The sequence below is a fragment of the Colius striatus genome, chromosome 18 (genome assembly GCF_028858725.1).
Source record: "Colius striatus isolate bColStr4 chromosome 18, bColStr4.1.hap1, whole genome shotgun sequence".
NCBI classification, from domain to species: domain Eukaryota; kingdom Metazoa; phylum Chordata; class Aves; order Coliiformes; family Coliidae; genus Colius; species Colius striatus.
In genome coordinates, this window is record NC_084776.1 from 4047207 (window position 1) to 4065250 (window position 18044).

At 42.8% G+C, this 18044-nt stretch overlaps 1 protein-coding gene across 2 annotated transcripts in view; it reads left to right on the forward strand.

Moving 5' to 3' along the window:
* The first annotated feature begins 1837 nt into the window (after positions 1-1837).
* The window catches only part of ERN1 (endoplasmic reticulum to nucleus signaling 1), a 30206-nt gene continuing 13999 nt past the window's right edge, over positions 1838-18044 (forward strand). For both annotated transcript variants that reach the window (XM_062011083.1, XM_062011084.1), the window contains exons 1-2: positions 1838-1985; positions 10416-10527. In XM_062011083.1, coding sequence (XP_061867067.1) covers positions 1911-1985; positions 10416-10527 — 187 coding nt within the window. In that variant the 5' untranslated portion in view covers positions 1838-1910. The remainder of the gene's footprint in view (positions 1986-10415; positions 10528-18044) is intronic.

Consider the following 18044-nt stretch of genomic DNA (forward strand, 5'->3'; position numbering starts at 1 on the left):
TGCAGGGCTACCAAGGTGATCAGGGAATTGGAACATCTTCCTCTTGAGGAAAGGCTGCGGGACTTGAGGCTATTTAGTGTGTAGAAGAGGAGACTGAGGGAGGATCTCATTAATATTGACAACTAAATGGTGGATATCAGGAAGCTGGGACAGCACTTTTTTCTGGTGTATCTAGTGACAGAACAAGGGGTAATGGGATGAAGCTGGAACACAGTTCCGTTTAAACGTAAGGAAAAACTATTTTACAGTGAGGGTGAGGGAGCCCTGGCCCAGGCTGCCCAGGGAGGGTGTGGAGGCTCCTTCTCTGGCGGTCTTCAAAACCCATCTGGATGCGTTCCTGTGTGACCTGATCTAGGTGGGATGTGCTTTTGGCAGGGGGGGTGGACTGGATGATCTCTAAAGGTCCCTTCCAATCCCGGCCATTCTGTGATTCTGTAGGCTGAAATTCAGCTTACAGCTAATAAGATCGTGTGCAAAGATGTGATAGCTCCACGGGCCGCCAGCCAGTTTTCAGACCAGAGGACGACAGCTCGGTGCTGAGCCCGGGGCAGATGAGGCCGGTGGGAAGGGGACTGCTGCCATCCAGTGGTACCTGCAGCCGACCAGAGGCAGCAGAGCAGAAGCAACACTCCCCTGCCTTCCCAGGGGAGGCCCCGCATCTTACACAACATCGCGTGTGCTTTTTACACAGACATCTGCCCGCATGAGCTGCCCTTGTGTATGGTTACGAGGCCTTTCCGTACGTGTGGGAGAGGTCTAGGTGTGTTCCTTGTGCGTGCTGTTGCCATGGCACGCACAGTGCAGCGTGTTAGAGGCTCTGTGCTCAAACAGCGTGAATGCTTAAAATTCAAGACCACCAGAAAGAAACCCATCTGTAAGTACTGAAGTAGCCTCAGCATGGTTGGTAGCTCCAGGATGTTTTTATGTATTCAAACTTGCAGGTTAGACCATAATGATGGCTCCTGCCAAAGGCACACTTGGTAAAAGAGGGAGCTGCCAGAGCTGCTGTTCTGTGCCTGTTGCACACTTGGTGCTCAGTGTGCTCTGCAGCTCCATTAATGATATCAGTATTAAAAAGCAAACAATATGTAGCAAGGACAAAGTGGCTTTGTTATATAAATAGGTGCCTGAAGGCCAGGCCTGTGCCAAGCAGTGTAAATTTACTCTCTTTTAAAGCTTCTTCCATTTGATTCAGTATTTCTTGTGTTTATTTTTATCTGATCAGTGGACCTTGAACCTGTTTTTTTTGGGTCAAAGAGCCCAAGGCATGTCCTTTGTTTTTGCATTTATTTAAGGCACTGCAAGGTACACCAGGGTCAACAGTGACTTTGTCAACAGCAGCTATGCCAAATAAATTTGGCCTGATCTGCTTTGAAAAGGAAATATCAATAGGGATATTGTACCGGGCAGGGCGGTGCTGGAAGAGGGAGGTGATTCGTTAATTCTGACTTTACCCACACGGTATCAAAAAAAAACACCCTACAAAGCACCCCAGCACCATCCAGCCAGCCCTGCTGGCACCCCGCCGCTTCAACCGTGCCGTCTGGCCGGGCTTCCCCGAGTAGGCCGCGGTTGTGCCGGGGCTCAGCTCAAGAGGGGAGGCTCCCAGCAGCGGAACGAAGCCAGGGGGCCTCGCTGCCGGCGTCCCCGTCCCTTCTCGCTCAGCGGCTCAGCCCAAAGGCCGGCGGAAGGGAGGCGCGTGCCGTGGGCGAAGCGGCCGCTGGAGGGGGTGCGGGAAGCGCTGCCCGCCGGGCGCGGCGCCGGCGCTACCTGCGCGGGGCCGGGACCGGGGCTGCCAACGGCTGACGTCGGTGGCCCGGGCCAGGCGGCCCCGCCCCGACACGCCGCGGCCGCAGCCAGCGCGGCGCGGGGGGAGCCCGGCGCTCGCCGAGCCCCTGCGGGTGGCAGCCATGGAGCCGCTCCGCCGCCGCCTCCTCTTCCTCAGCCTGGGCGCGCTGCTGGTGCTGCTCTCGCCGAGGCCCGGGGTAAGCGAGCCGGGACCCGCGCTGGGCCTGGGGGCCTGGGGGCCGGCGGGGAGGGCAGCGACAGCGGCGGTGCCCCGGGCCCGGCCGCTGCGAAGGGTGGGCACTGCTCGCCCGGGGGCGGCCGAGGCCGTGAGGGCCGGGGGAGGCCTTGCCCCGTGCAGGCCGGGCCGCCCCGCCCCCACGGGCGCCGGGGTGGGCTCCTGCTGGGGCTTTGCCGAGAGTTCGCCGTGGCTGCCCGCAGCCCACGCTGGCCGGTTTACTGCCGTTAACGCCGTGTGCCCGTCTGCGTGCGCGGGGGTGAGGGTCTGCGTCCGCCTGAGCAGCTGCGTGCCGGCAACTTTGCCCTGCGGTGCTGCCCTAACACCGGACCTGGACGTGTACCGGCAATAGTCCTCGAAATAGAAACACAGTCAATTTCCCGTGAAGTAATTGATGACAGTAGGAGAAACAAACTTTTAGAAGCTGAAGCCATGAAGGTGGATGGAGGAACTAGGGAGACTAGAACACGTTAGCTCTGTGCCTTCATAATCTCCTCAGTAAGGGGGCTTGTTTTCTTTCTGAAAAGAACCTGAAGCTGTAAATACGTTGATATCCAAATACCAATGACTAGCTGTAGGCCCTGTATACTGTCCAACAGCATTTTGATCATTCTGTTTCCACAGCAAAGATAGCAGTGAGCACTAAGTATTGGTTGATATCCAAAAGCCATTACAGTTCTACTTTCAAAGGTGAAAAGCAAAGTGCAGGAGCCACTGTCCTACAAAACCTCTTAGGAAATAACCAGGGTGGTTGTAAGGTATTGTGTGGAGTAATAAAAGTGCAGGAAATAGGGAAACTGGTGGCAAGATGGAGTGCCAAGCAGATTATTTTTACAGAGGTAATAAATAGCGTACTTTAAAATGGGTGCTGTCTGCTGTGTGTGTGCTGAGATGGAAAAGCCTTCAAAAATTCACTGCTGAAAGGTGCTCTTGGTGAATTCTCAGGATCAGGAGACAATGAAAAGGCCAGCTGGAATTTGCAGTTTCCATTATACTGCAGCATGGCAGAGGAAAGTTTGAGGTTATGTTCTTTGATAGATTGCTCATTGTTACCTGAAAATGCTGGTGTAATATATGGGGTTACAGTTCAGGTTAAGCAAAGCTCAAGGCTTTGTTTTTCACCTGGGATATAATAGCTCCACTCCTCTTTCTGAAAAGTGAAAGCACCTAGCAGTGAAGCTGTGTAATGTTCCTACTGTTGTTATTTAATTAGGAACTGGAAAAAAATAAATGCAGGCTGTCAACAGAAATGACTTTAAAATCTCTGTTATAGAGTGCTAATATTTTCTTAGTCTGGACTCTAAGATTGGACTGAGGTCACTGTAGGGACCTGACAGGTATGGAGTTCAGATTTTGCAAGGAAAACACTGATTTGCAACTCATGAAGTTTTAAAAATAGTACTCAATAAGATTATGAAAAAGTATTTTTAAATACTAAATAGAAATAGAAACAGAAACATGCTTTTCATTACTAAGGTTTGTATCATTTTACTTGTGTAATCACAAACTCTTCAACTCAGGCCGTGGTAGAATTCAGCCCCTTTTTTCTCTAGGTTTCTTTCTCCTCTCGGTCTCCCCACCCTGCTGTTGTACCTCAGATCAGTGTCTGATCTCAGGTTCTCCATTTCTCTGTTTCTTTTTTCAGCTCTTACGCTAGCCTTTTTGCTCTGCCAGCTGCAGTCCTCACCACAACTTCCAGCTTGAAATCTATTCTGTACTTCGGTCCTTTTTCAGAACTGGTTTCAATTGCTGTGAATTTTATTCCTGTCACCTCACCTGTGATTAACCCATTTAACTGTAGAAGGCTTATGTAGAATTATTGGTGTCCCATGATTAATACATTCCCATGAAAAAGACAATTCTTGGTGTTGAGATAACATGAAAAACGTGAGATTGCCTAAAGATTTTGCAGCTTGTGTTTACTGTAGATATTTTTTAAGAGTACTAGTGATGATCTACTGCTCTGTATTATTTTTGTTACTTTCTACCCCAACTTTTAATGTCATTTTCCTAGATCTGTATTGTATGCTCATACAATTGCTTCCTTGCCTGTTTTTTCTTTCTAAGATGAAATGCTGATTGTTGTTATTTGTTCGACACAGCACATGGCTCTTGGAATTGCCCTAGTGATGTATAGGAGCTTGTTCTAAAAGGCTGACATGTCAGATACAGCAATGAGAAGTGCAACAGACCTGTCAGTAAATAGTCACCATAAATATTATGCAGTAATGATTTACAGCTCTCTCTAGCTGGAAAAAAACCTCTTGTTTTTGTGAGCCGTGAAGGTTCCAAATCGTGCCTGTTTCTCTTTGAACATGGAGCCAATCCAGCTCAAAAATAACCACCTCTCTGGGATTAAACTGACATTTAGAACATGGGACTGTCCCTCCTACAGCCTTGGGGCTGGTCCCAATGCTTTGCAGCACCGTGTGTGCCCCTGACATGGGAAAAGCCCAGCCTCAGCCAGATGTCTTTTCTTTTAATGCACTCTTTATCTCAGCATGGGTTGTTTTGGCCAGTTAGCTGATAGGCATGGAAACCTAGGTGAGACAGCAGAAGGTTTTAAAGTGGACATCTTCAGTCTGTATGTTAATTAATGTTTATGAGTTGTGTTTGAGTTGCAGATCTCCTTGGTCACTTAAAAAACCATATTGTAAGGGTTTGAGGGAGAAAGCAAACTTGTGTTGCACACCTAAAATTATCGTGGACAGCTCTGCCCTGAGATGTAAATTCATGTATTTATCACTCTGTCCTCCTGCTTACTTCAGTGTCTGGTGTGCTTGTGAATATTGGAAAAAGTTTTGGTTTTAGAGAGAGAAGCAATCTGGAACCTTAGCTGTGAGTTCATGGTGCAGAGCACCCCTCAGAGCTCAGCCCAGCCAGAGGACAGTTGGAGGAGATCTCCTGTAGTTTTCAGTTTTTCCTGTTGCAAATATTCCTGTTTTCCTGTGAATGAAAGTCACTGTTTTCTTCTAAAACAACACAATAAAATGGGACATTGCTCTGCTAACCCTTAAAAAAACTTGAAATGTGGCAGTCTCTGGAGATAGTATCAGTGTCTTTGACACTGAACTGTACCCACACACCAGAACTTGTTCTACAGCTTTCACTGACCTTCCTTTGACACCACAGGTCCTTCAGAATTGCCTTCAGTCATCTTGTTACTTTGATTGGTAAACCATTTTATCCAAAGCTGTGCCTAAATATAAGACCCTTGAGAAGCAGAAAAACTTAAACACAGGCTTATGAGGGAGGTGAAGGAAAGCATTAGAAAAAGTGGTATTAAGACAATGCCAGTTAGAGCAGGGAGCATGAGCTTAGCAGGAGCAGCAGCCACTGACCAACTGTATTTTAAAGGGAAAAGATGTGTCCATGTAGCAGAACCCTTTTGTCAGTGGAATCTGTGTGCCTTTGTGCTCATTTCACTCCCAGTGAGCAGAACTGGGGCCAGAGCTCTCTGAAGAGAAGGCCATTTCTCTGGCTCTAGCCTTTCAGGGTAGGCTTCTCTTCTGGCCCCTTGGTGCTTGCAAATGCCATGGGAGTGGCACTTCTCCCCCCCACAGGATACTATACTAAGAAGCTTAAAAAAAGCTAATGTAGGTTCATGATCTTAGTCATATCTGAGAAGTTCTTAGGTCATTCTGCCTAAGGGCAACATTCAGGTGTTCGCCTGGTTCTCAACAGCAACTTACATTAACAGCTTCTTCAGCATTGGTTTTCTTTCTCATTCAACCTGTGAATGATCTGGGGGGCAGATGTCCAGATGAGTTTTCATACCCTGAAATGTGCAGGAGAAGGAACTCTTTGCATGTTAGTACTTTATTTTTGTTCCCAACTACCAGCAGCCTCTAAGACATCAGTACTCTGGAAGACAGTATTGGTTACTGATGTTTTTGATGAGAGTTTCACAACTCACCCGTAGTTCCATCATTTCTGTAGCCTTGATGCCACACCAAATAGGTATTCAACTGTTAAATAGGAAAATGTTACATTTACAGCTCTCCAATTAGTAATGTTCCCTGTATGTTACTGATATTTGATACCCATCCATAATCCTTGAGGTTATTTTACAGGCACGTTTTTTGTGACGATGATACATGTTTTAATCACTTCTCAGTAAGAAGGTAGGAAGAGAACATGCTTTGTGGAGAATATACTGATTGTGTAAGATAAGAACTTAAAAGATAAGAATGTCTTGTGCAGAGAGTAAGAAGTAGCCTAGAAAAACAGTCTTGGTCTGTATACATGGAAGGTGTCATGGGTTTGCCATATGTCATGTTCTATTTGCAACTCAACTTCAACACTAGTCATTGCATTCTGGATGCCAAATTCCCACCTGCAATTGAAAGGAACTTAAAGGAACTATTTTATAAAGAAATCATTTTCACTTCCTACCTGTAACAGTTGTCTGTTCTTGCTCAACTTAATGTGTTTCAGTCTACATGCAGTGTCACTGTATGGGTTAACTGAAGTGATCTGTTTGGATAATGGATGGGTTTGGTGTATCTTTTTTGGTAGAAGAGCAAAAACTCATTCCAGTTGTTTTAATTATATGTTTTTGTTGATGGAGGAGGTTTAGAGTAGAACGGTCTTCACAAAGATACACGTATTTCTTGTGTTCCCTATGGTGTGTCATGTACAGGATTTATACCATGTGACATGTTGTATTGAAATATTGCCTAAAAATGTCTTTGCCTTAGCTATGTCTTTGTTGGAAGAAGAATTAAACTTCTCTGGAATAGGGATTTATTTATGAGTACAGCTACAGTGAGAACACACATTGGTTTGGTGTAAGAAAGCTGAAATTTGCTCATCAAAGGTCTGAGTAAAAAACAGTTTGTAAGAAGCTGTTCAAATTTTGCAATTCACTGTGAATGAGCTGGCAGAGATCTGTAGAAGGTGCTTCACACTGCCTGCTCTCTGAGTTGGGCAACATCTGACAGTTGAGAATGGTGGTTAATTAAATGCAATTAACCTGACTGGCACCCCATGTTGGTGCAATTGGTTGAAATGCAGTTGGAATATTCATTCAGGCTCTTTGGTTCACATTTTATGTTTGTTTTGTTTCTAGTTTGTAAGTCCAGAGCCCTGCAGACAGCTTTATTCAGCTGAGGCTTTCAAGTTATTACATTTATTAAAAGCTTATCAGGTAATATTTGAAGAAATTGAATAAACGTTACATGTTCTCTAAAACAAAAGCCTCTGGGGGGAAAAAGTATTTGTGCATTAAGTATATATTAGCTTAAAAGTAAACTGGCTTTTCATCAGTTTTGAGTCTAGGAGGAAGAAATTCCTTACCTACCACGAATCACTGTTAACCAGAATTGTTTGCATTCGGGGTTTTTTTGGTAAATAAACGTGTTGAGGTTTTCAAATGAAAGTTAATATTTGAGTGCAAAATGTTACTACATCAGAGGTGAATTTGGAATAGGTTTTGTCTGCTGTCCGTTGCTTCATGTTTTCAGCAAACAGTCTTTCCATGAAGTTTTTGCATTTTTGCCCTTTCTAAATAGCTTGAAACCAGAATGATTAGTAGTGACTGCATAAGCATCTCTGGGCTAGGATGTGGCTCTACAGACACGTGTTTTTGAGGATGACTGCTGTCAGGTACATCTCAAGATGTAACCTCTCGACAAAATGAGTATCAGAAATCACCCAAAGAACTAGTAACTCTATAGGGAAAATGATCCAAGGTACGGAGGATTTCCTGACACTTGTTTCTGCTGCTGGTGTCCTGTTGAATTGAGATGTCTTTTCATCCTTAAGTAGCTTGTACGTGGTGAGATTGGTTCAATCTGCAAGCCTTCTAACTTTCTGAGCTCAGAAGCAGGTTGGTCTACAGAGGGAAAGAGATCTCTCCAAATGCAACTTTTCTCAGCCTACTGCTGTTCCTTGAGCTGGTGTCTTTTTGGGGATGCATCACAGCACACTCACAGAATAGTGATACTGCAGTTATGCATTCACAGCACTGTCATTCATTGCCTCACACCAATGAGAAAGGTGAGGGAATTTGTCAGTCTGCTGCCAGGCTACAGTTTAGAAGGGAGGAGCACTGACATTGGTCAATTAGTGCCCCACTTGCTCTTTAGTGTCCCAGGTTAGGAAGATAAGTTTCTGTGATTCTTAGATGATTACATTGTTGTACAGGAAGCAGTTCCTTGTTTGCAGAGAAGCCATATCTTTTGCATAAAAGCAGCTATAAAGATATGGAGAATGCAACCCCAAGCTTCTCTTCTTGATTTGTTCAAGGATAGTTTTGTGCAGGCAGCTAGACAATAATAGATTAAAGAAGTTAAGTCTTCTTGGGGAGGCAGATTGAGCCTCAAAGTTGGATGGCTTTCAGCCCCAAGTGCATGTGATGATGGAGTTTGGGTTGTATCCTCTCCTGGTTGCAGAATCAGTGGATCTGGCTTGTTAAATGCTTCTTTAAGGAAGATTGGAAGACTGGACTACATGATCATCAGTCAACTATACCATCCTAAGTTCATGTACAAAAGACTCAAAGGGCATAATTTTCTTGAATTAGTTTGACACAGTGGCTACAGCAGTTTGCTTTACAAAAGTAGTTGTATGAAAGTAACTCTACAGTACAGCTTCTCTTTGCTCTTATATACATATCAGGTCATCAGGCTAGAGAGATACTCTGAATTCAGTTCAGATTAGTAGTATCTCGAGCTGCCTGGTTTGTAGGGCAGCGTGAGGGGAACTGTTACTCCATGTTCCTGTTTAAACGAACATTACAAAGTTCGATTCTAGATGCTTTTAAGTACAGTTGTCTGTGCAGCATGTGTAATTTAACTGTCAGATAATGAGAATGATATTTTTGTGATATGATATTTATCTCCTTTTTTTTCTGGCCTTCCAGCAGTTATTTCTGATCTATGGTTCATGTATTGTTGGTTTGTACTTTCTTTTTTCCTGCACTGTTTGTTTTGCACTTGTCTGCTCCAGCTGTTTTCACTATGACTGGAAGGAAGCATGTGTGTAATATTAATATTTGTAGGTATAACCTGAAAGTTGTCAAGTTATTACTTTATTATGTTATCCTTTTAGCCTTATGCTTTGCCTGGAAGTCTAAAGCTTTAGTTGAGTTGGACTAATGCTGGGTATTTTTCCAGAGAAAGTTACTCCTATATCCATCTACTTTAATTTGGCAATTGTGTGTTTTACTTTGCAATAATTCTAATGTGACTCTTCAATGTTTTTTGCAATTTAAGCATTGAAGACATGATTTATTATGTAAAATACATACACTTTCATTTCATGAACTGTGGTAGGTTAAGAATTATATTTAACTGTGAAACTCCCTAAAAGGTGGCAGGTGGCACACAGATGAGCAGTGCAGACACAGTCTACAAATGAGAAGTTACTTGAGCAGAAACTTGTAAATGGAAATGAGTTTTGTCTTAGGGTGTGTGGAATCATCTTCAGGCAGGAAGAGTAGATGTGAAATTAACATGTTTATTTCTGCTTAGTGCCATGAAGCACTTGGATTTAGCCTCACTGTTCCTGTGGTAAATACATAGTTCTGAGTCCTCAATGTTTGTGTGATGAGTTTTCAACAAAATTAAATGCTCTGCAATAGCCAGGCTTAAAAGCTGCTTGTGCTATAGGAATTGCAGCAGGCACCAACAGCTCTATACCCACGTGTGTATGTACAGAGCAATGTGTGCCCCGTGGCAGAATGATTAGAATGTCAAATTGAGGTTTGAATCCTGCAGTGGATGTTAATCCACATGGACTTCTATATCTACTGCAGAAATGTGCTATTGGGAGACACGAGGTATAAAAACACAATTGAAGAGGCTTAACAGTGTGGATCTTCTCCAGCTTTTAAGCTCCACCCTGTCTCAGCAGCAGTCAGCCCCACAGAATATTGATCACCTTTCAGTTTTGTTTATCCATGTTCTGCCCAGCCAATGTCATTTCATGTCTAGGGGACTAAACCTTGGCAAAAGCATGTTTTGTTTACTCGGAAGTAGCATGGTTTTGACATAAACACTTTAGTTCTCAGAGCTGCTTTAGGAAGTCCTTACTCTGGCTAACTTATAGCATAGTCCTTGTATCAGTTTTTTCCTAGATCAGCCCTATCTCTGATTTCTCCTAACCCCAGAATGAGAAAACTTTGATGTACAATTGAAAATGGAAATTGAGTTAAAGCGTGTCCCAGTTTGTCTCCAGGGAAAGTTTGCACAGTAAACAGTTCCATAATGCTGACAGACAAAAACAAAATGCAAAGTGTCACAGAATTCAAAGGAGCAAGGAAGTTTTCCCAGTCTGTGCATTTAAAAAGAAGTGATGGCCAAGACAATATACTGTATAACAGCAAGGAGTAAACTCCGTAGTAACAAGTTACATTCAGCATATATATGGGGTTTTTTTTCTTTTCCAGAACACCAGCTCAGTAACTGTGCCAGAAACACTGTTATTTGTTTCAACCCTTGATGGAAGTCTGCATGCTGTCAGCAAGAGGACAGGAACAATCAAGTGGACTTTAAAAGAAGGTGAGCAGGAGGTGTCCTGATGCCCTCTACTCAGTAAGAACAGTCAAATCAGTTGGTAATTCAGACTATTGTAGGGCCTGGTAAAAGTTTTCTCTCCTTTCTTAATTTTGCTGCTCCAGGATTAAGCTACAGTGCTTCTGGAGTCCTGTCCATCTGCTTCCCTTACAGATCTTTTCCAGGTTTATGGTCTGTTTTTTTGGGTTTTTTTGCAGAACATTTAATCTGTAGTGTTATAATTGGTAGGTATCATGTTTGTTGGGAATGAGGGCGATATAAGCAAGCCTAGAACAGAAGAGATGTCAAATGAGAGTGTCAGCTGGTGGCAAAGGGCTTGATTGATTCTGTCTCTGGACAGAACCATTCACTGGTGCAGTGGGTGTTGTGCAAACCTTGGGTCTGTTTTTCTATAATAGATATTTAGGAGCAGCACAGTTTTTAACATAAAAGAACTGCAGTTGTGTGAAGAAATCTAATATTGTTCAGTGACTGGGAGTGATTTTGTAATTCTCATTGCTGAGCAGAGAGAGCTTTCTGTCTTCATGAAAAATTCAGTATTTAATACAGATTTGTTTTAGTGAGACCGATTATGGGTGATAGAAGTGATAGCAGCACTTTCTCTTCATTTCTGGAAATAAATTAGAGAACAGGTCAAATGGAAAAGAGTCACAGTGACTGCATCATTCTGGCCTCTATTTTTAAGCCTGACGTCAGTTTAGTAGGGGAGCTGAAATGGTAGGAGGTGGATTGTGCCTGTCTGAAGGCTGCAGTAGAAAACAGTTGTTCAAATTTGTGAAGCCCTTCATGTGTGAATGCAAATCTGCCAGACAAAAAGTTAACTCAGAAATGAGCCTCCTCTCTCATTGTGGCTAGAGGCTGCTGCAGGGCTGGGAGAAGCTTACTGGTTTTTGCTTGTCATTCAACTGACATGAACATACCCTACAGAGTCCTGTCCTAGAAGGGTATTGTAGGTGGCATTGTTTGCAGCTAGACTTAGAGGGTGCCAAGGGGGTTTTTTGAGGAAGAAATGAACAGGCTTTGGTAATTAAAAAGATCTTGGTCAGAGTGTATTGCTCAAGGAACTTGCCTTGTTTAAATAAAAAGTTACACAACTATTGTTGGTACAGTAGCAGTGCCAGACTGGATAATCTGGTTTTCTAAGGACTTCTCTTTTTTTCTCTCTGCTGCTGCTTATGTATTATTCTGCATCTTATGTACATGAGTTACTTTAATTTGCTTTTTGCAAAGCAAAATTAGTTTATTCCCGTTTAATACAGCAACACACAAGGATCAATGAAAACAAGATCATTACTGGTATTGTTACAAGATGCTTCATGAGTTGTGTATGTGGAACAATGGCCTGTACATTAAAAAATGTGAACTAATTTGTAATTGGAAAGGTTTGTTTATTCTTGCAAAACCATATTTGCTGGTGGTCACCCTGTGGGTGAGAAGCCCAAGAAAGACGTAACAGTGTTGGAAACTGATAGTCCATGAAAGTCCTTAGCAACCTGCTGTGCTCAATCCCTGGAGAGATTTAGCAGTGCAGAATTCAGTATTAATATTAGTGTGTACAGACAGTTGTTGGGTGCACTCTCTCTGTCAACAATATCGTATTGTTCTAGAGAATTACCCAGTGGGAAGTTGTTGCAAGCAGTGTTCTTGCAGGTGCCATTTTACCCTGATTATCACACAGTGAACCATGTGTTGTAGTTCACGTGCTTTGAGGAGCCGTGGAGGTCACCTGAAATGCTGCATGAGCATTTCATCAGGAAGAGAACATTTTATTATTGCACTTAAGCAGCAATGGATTTAACAAAGGGCAATTCATGTCCATTTGATTTTCATTGGGTAAAAATCCAAGGCAGTGTTCACTATCAGGAAATACTTAAACCAACAGGAAAATCTTTCCATTTGTGGTTTGTTTTAATTTAATGCCAAAGCTTATCTTAGGTATATAGAGTAAATGAGCCAGTGGTTATCACCACAATAATATGTTTAGGTTTCCAGCCTTCATGTAGTGTTGGCAAGAGAGACAGTTTGAATACTTGTGCTCCCCATAAAGCAGGCAAAAAAATGGGTCAGTTGTAATAGACTCTCCAGTAGTTCAGAAGTAAAGTTATTTGTGGTGAGATTGTGGGCTTATTTGTTGAGGGTGCTTCATACCTCCAGTTCCTGTTGGCTTTGATGTGTCAGCTATTTGACAGCTCTTGAGACTCTCCCTGTCCAAGTCGTTGAGTTGCTTGTTCCTTGGGCCTTGGGAAGCTGGAATTTGGTTGGAAAATTTCTAGTAAGAACCCACACTCTCCCAAAAGTCCCAGAGGCACCTTTGCTCCTGCTGTGGCCCCACAAAAACACATTGTATTGAAAGGCACTCATTTGAAAGTGTGTTAAAAGAGTTTGGCATGCATTTAAGATCAGAAACTAAACAAGGCTCTTGGTGCCCTCTCTGATGAATAAAAAGAGCTGTCAGTGCTGAGCAGCAGTCTGAGAGGCTCCAGTGTTTTCTGCACTTGCTACTAGCAAAATAGTGAGCATCCTCAGTAAGATCACTTGATGAAATATCTTCCCCAAAATTGTAGGAGATGTAACAACTGCTGTCATTTCCTAAAGATCTCTTTGAAAAGTACAGAGACACAGCACTTAAGCTTTGTGTTTCTGTGCAGGAACGTAGACAGTGATAGAGATGGTGCCAAGAAACCTGATGATGAGGCAGAATCTGGAGAATGCTTTTCTCCTTGATGTCAGACTTTATGTAGTCACAATTTTTATTTCAGTGTGAGCTTTAAGAATGTGAGTTTAAGACTGTCCTGTTCCCTCACACCTTTGTCAAAGTCATCCTGTGTGTCTTTGTTAACTCAAGAGTTCAGATTAATGAGCAGAATATTGAACTTTGAGATGTTAAGACTGTGGCATTCCAAATTGTACTCATGGACAGAGCATTTCTCTGTTGTTCTGACAGTCACTTCTGTGTGCACTGTTCAAAGCAATCTTTTTCTTTTCTTTCACCAGCTCCTCAAAAGCTAAGAACTAACTCAAAGTGGTTTGCCAGAAGAATGTACAATATAGAGATTTGGGTCTAGAGTTAGAGCCAGCAGAAATTTTGTTGTAACCTTCAATTCACTGTAGCAATCAAAAAAATAATGTCCCACAACCCATTTATGAAGGTTTTGGTTTCTGATATTCATAACCTTTGGACTAGTCATGATAAGACAAAAATATAAAGACTGTTTGTATTAATGAGAGGCAATATGTAGATTTTAAAGGGCAAATATGAGATCTGTAGGTGCTGCTCTACTAACAGTGGTTATTCCCAGGCAAGAAGAAATATCTTTGTGCATAGCTGTATAAGTGTTGTCAAAAGAAAACAGTTGTAGAACAGTACTCTTTCCAGCAAATTCCAGAGCGTAGTTTGTTAGTGTTTGCTATGACTGCAACAGCAGGAGAGGCTGAGGTGATTTTAACTTGGCCCGTTAGCCCAAATCTCATGGTAGGGCCTCAGGTCAGGAAACTGTTTTTCATTCCAGTTGGGCCAGCAACTCACTTGCTGTTTCAGAATCTCCCACTTCTCCTTTTCAGTCATTGGTTCTATCTAGGGGCACGTTACAGTGATGAAAATACACAGCTCTATCTTGTGCATTAAAAAGGACTTGGCTTTTGGTCAAAGGGCAAATTTTATCTCATCACGTGCTTGTGACATAGGGAGGAAAGTCAAAGGCATTCTATTTAGCATTATGGTTGCAGTTTCAGCTGTTGTATATATGGCTTTTTTTTCCATATATGTGTGCAAAATATGGGTTAGAATGACTTCAGAATAACCTGAAACATGTCATATACTTCTGCCCACTCACAAGCAAATGATACAGGCACAAATATTTTCTGGCCATAACACAACTGAAGCTGCACTGGGACATGTGCCTGCTGCCAGCTCAAAATGGTAGTTTCAGGGACATAAAACTGAGACCAAATTGCTGGCCAGTCATGGTAACAGGTTTGTAGTAACTCTGTACTTGTGAATAAACTCTTAAGAGTTCCAGAATAAATGTTTATAATCTGGGATCAATGTCCTTTTAATCCTTTGTCTCGACACAGTGTTTTACAAATCTTTTTATTAACCTGTAGAACTGAAAGCTTTCCAGTTTTTACAGAGTAACCTTTTTGAAGTCTCACAATGACAAGGAGAGGTGTCAGCAGCTTTTTTAATGGCATTTCTAGTCTGCTGATACTCTTGAATTCCCTGTGCTTGTGGACATTAATGTGCTTTCCTGAATTAATTTAATGAGTATCAGTGGCAGTAATTTTACCAATAGTGTGTGCATGTGCTTGTACACACACAGACCAGAAAGCTAAAGCTAGTGTGTACTGAGTGGTGGGGTTTTAGTGAGGAAATCGATCAGTTACTCTGTCTTAGTGGAGGCTGCAGGAAAACCAATTTGGAAACCCATGGAAATACCTCTAGAAGGCTCAATCTTCCCTGCAGCCCAGGGGACAGTTACAGGATGGTGTCCTGCTCCCTAACTCACCCCCACCAGACTCCATCTTTGTTTTCATAGTCTGGAAAGTGGACAGAAAATCACAGCAAAAGCTTTATGTAGGACATTCATTGCCAGAAGTTGGGCTTCCCTCTGCTACAGGGAATAGAAGCTTAAGGGACAGACAGATTTTCTCTGTAAAGTTTTTGTTCTGATAGAGTACTCAGTGCTTCGTTCAGTGGTTATCATCCCAGCTGTTGGTACTGGAACAGACCAAGCCTAGTGGAATGACTTACCTAACTGCAGGGAACTGCAGTTCAGGGAAATTTTGAAAGCAAGAGGAGGTGATTCCAGTCTCAGCATGTTAACACTGGCATGCTGAGCTGTTGAGGGGAAGATGAGGCCTGGGCTCCCTGATTTTTGCAAGAACCTTTCCTGTTTGATTCGTTGTGGAGCAAGAAGTGACTTCAGTTATAAGCCAAGTCATTCCTCTACTAGTCTGTTCAAGCATGTGAAAAGCATTGTGAGACCTGACAACAATAAAGTCAAGTCAGGAATCTCTTTTTATCTCAAGAGTGAGCTCTTATTTCAAAACAAACTTTATTTCAAAGTTGGATATGTCCCAAACCACATGAAAGTGAATGTGTAAAGCTCACTGTCTGTCTTCAAAGGATCTTTGCAGAGCTGCAACCTTAGTTCAAGATCATGAAAGTGTTCAGAAAATGAGAACACTTATAACACCCCAGTAGCTAAAAATGTAGAGCATTGTCTTTCCACAGCCCGTCTTTCCAGGTGGATGGTGCTAGTAGTGAAAGGAATTTTCATTTCACAAACTAAGTTAAGTTTGTGTTCACTCATTGTGGAAATGAATCAGATCTTGGTACAAAGTGGTTCATACACAGCAGTCAAACGTTGCAGGAAGCCATCAGGATAATTCGTGGGGTTGTTTATGTGCCAGTAAGTACTATAACATTTTCCTCCTGCTTTGTAGTGACATTTTAATCTGTTCCATCCACCTCTTTTTTATCATTGTTAGTAAATCAGGTTTCAGTTACTGAAAAAAACGAATAAACCCAAGAAATTTTTCACTTCACTTGGTGTATTCTTCACCCAGTGAAACACTCTGTGGCATCAGTTCATCAAGAGACTTGGAAAGTTTACTTGGCTTTTGCCTTTAGCAGTACTTGTAGCATTTGCATTAAATCTTACTTCAGCTCAGGCAGGTGCCATTTCCTGCTGATTTATGTTGTTTATTTCCACACTGCTGTGAGTGTTTCCCTTCCCACAAAGCATTTATGATTATAAAAACTGTAATGTCTGTTCCTTCCGTTAGCTCCTTTCACCTAAACTTATGGATACACTGAGTATATAATCTTGATGTCTGTCTGCTGTTGGTGGTTTAACCTGGCTGTTAACTCCAGAGTTGAACCACTTTATACAATGATCATCTTACCCTTTTTTCCTTTCCTGCATTTCTTGAGTAATGGAGAGAGGATGTTGTAAGTCAGCCTGTGTTGCAATAGGGATCATAAACCTCGTGGAATACTTGAAGCAAACACTCAGAAAACACTGGCATGTTTTCAGCTGTAAGTTTGGAGAGTGGGGGTCCCTCTCAACAGAGCCTGAAAGCAGTTTCTTCACACAAGGGAGAGGAATTAATTGCTTGATGTAGTAAATGGAATAAAGGTCTGTAGAGATAGGTAACGATGAATCACTGGGCTCCTTTGTTTGAATGTTAATTATTCTTGGGCCCTTCTGATGTGAAGTTGGGTTCTCAATAAATGAAACTGAGTTTATGCTATAATGCAGAGCTCTAGACTTAGCCAGCATCCCCATCTGATCAATGAACAGTGGTAATGGTGACAATTCAGCATTAAGAGAAAAAATGCTGAAGATGGATACTCTTGCTCACCATCTTCTATGACCACAAGTCAGTGCCTGGGGCTGTTAACAGGAGCAGATAAATTATCTCAGTGTTTTGCTGTGTATAAGACACCCTGTGCTACCCAGTGGGTTTTCTCCCAGAGCCAGAGCACAGCTCTGCAGGGTACCTGCATGGCAGAGAATTCATAGAATCACAGAATGGTGGGGGTTGGAAGGGACCTTTAGAGATCATCCAGTCCAATCCCCTGCCAAAGCAGGTCCCACCTAGATCAGGTCACACAGGAACATGTCCAGGCAGATTTTGAAGACCTCCAAGGAAGGAGCCTCCACACCCTACCTGGGCAGCCTGGGTCAGGGCTCCCTCACCTCACAGGGAAATAGGTTTTTCTTGTGTTTAAATGGAACTTTTTGTGTTCCAGCTTCATCCCATCACCCCTTGTCATGAGCCGGTGCTTGAGGAGAGCACTGGTTCCTCCCCAGTTATCTGGGTTGTTCCTAGAAGCTTAATATGCTTTTGGGTAGTTTATTCTTAGAACTTTGAAGGTGTATCTGGAGCATTGTTTAGGCTTAAAGAGGAAGAAAGAAAGAAAAAACAAAGTAGTGATGCTGTGAACAAAGCTGCTCTGAGAGTGTTTACTGTTGTGAAGAGATATCGATGAAGATAAAAGTAGCTTTACTGTTCTTGCTCATAGTTTGCTTTCTTTCTGTCTCTGATGTTGTTTGTGCAGCTTTTGGTGACCACTGTTTTCAGCTGCATTGTGGCTACAGATCTGTTTGGGATGGGGTTTCTTACAGTTTTTTAATCTGTTCCATGAAACAAAGGGACATCCTTCTAGGCTCTTACCATCAAAGCCAGCAGTTCCTGTGGTGCAACTTACTGTAGAGTGAGAGACTTTGTCAGACCCATGTAATGAGCCCTGAATTGCTTGGTTTTGTCTTGCTTAGCCCTGCAGATACCCCAGGATACTCCAGAATCTGTGCCAGTTTCCCAATCAAAGGCTCTCAAAGCTTCGTTGGTTTTGTTCTTATTTCTATCTCAGTTGCATCATAATGTTTGTGTGGGGGCAGAACAGGTGGAAAAACACTGTTTATCTGCTTGGTCATCTTTCCTGTTCTTACTCAGGCTTATTCTAGTGTAAGGGTGTGATTTCCCCTGCAGAAGCG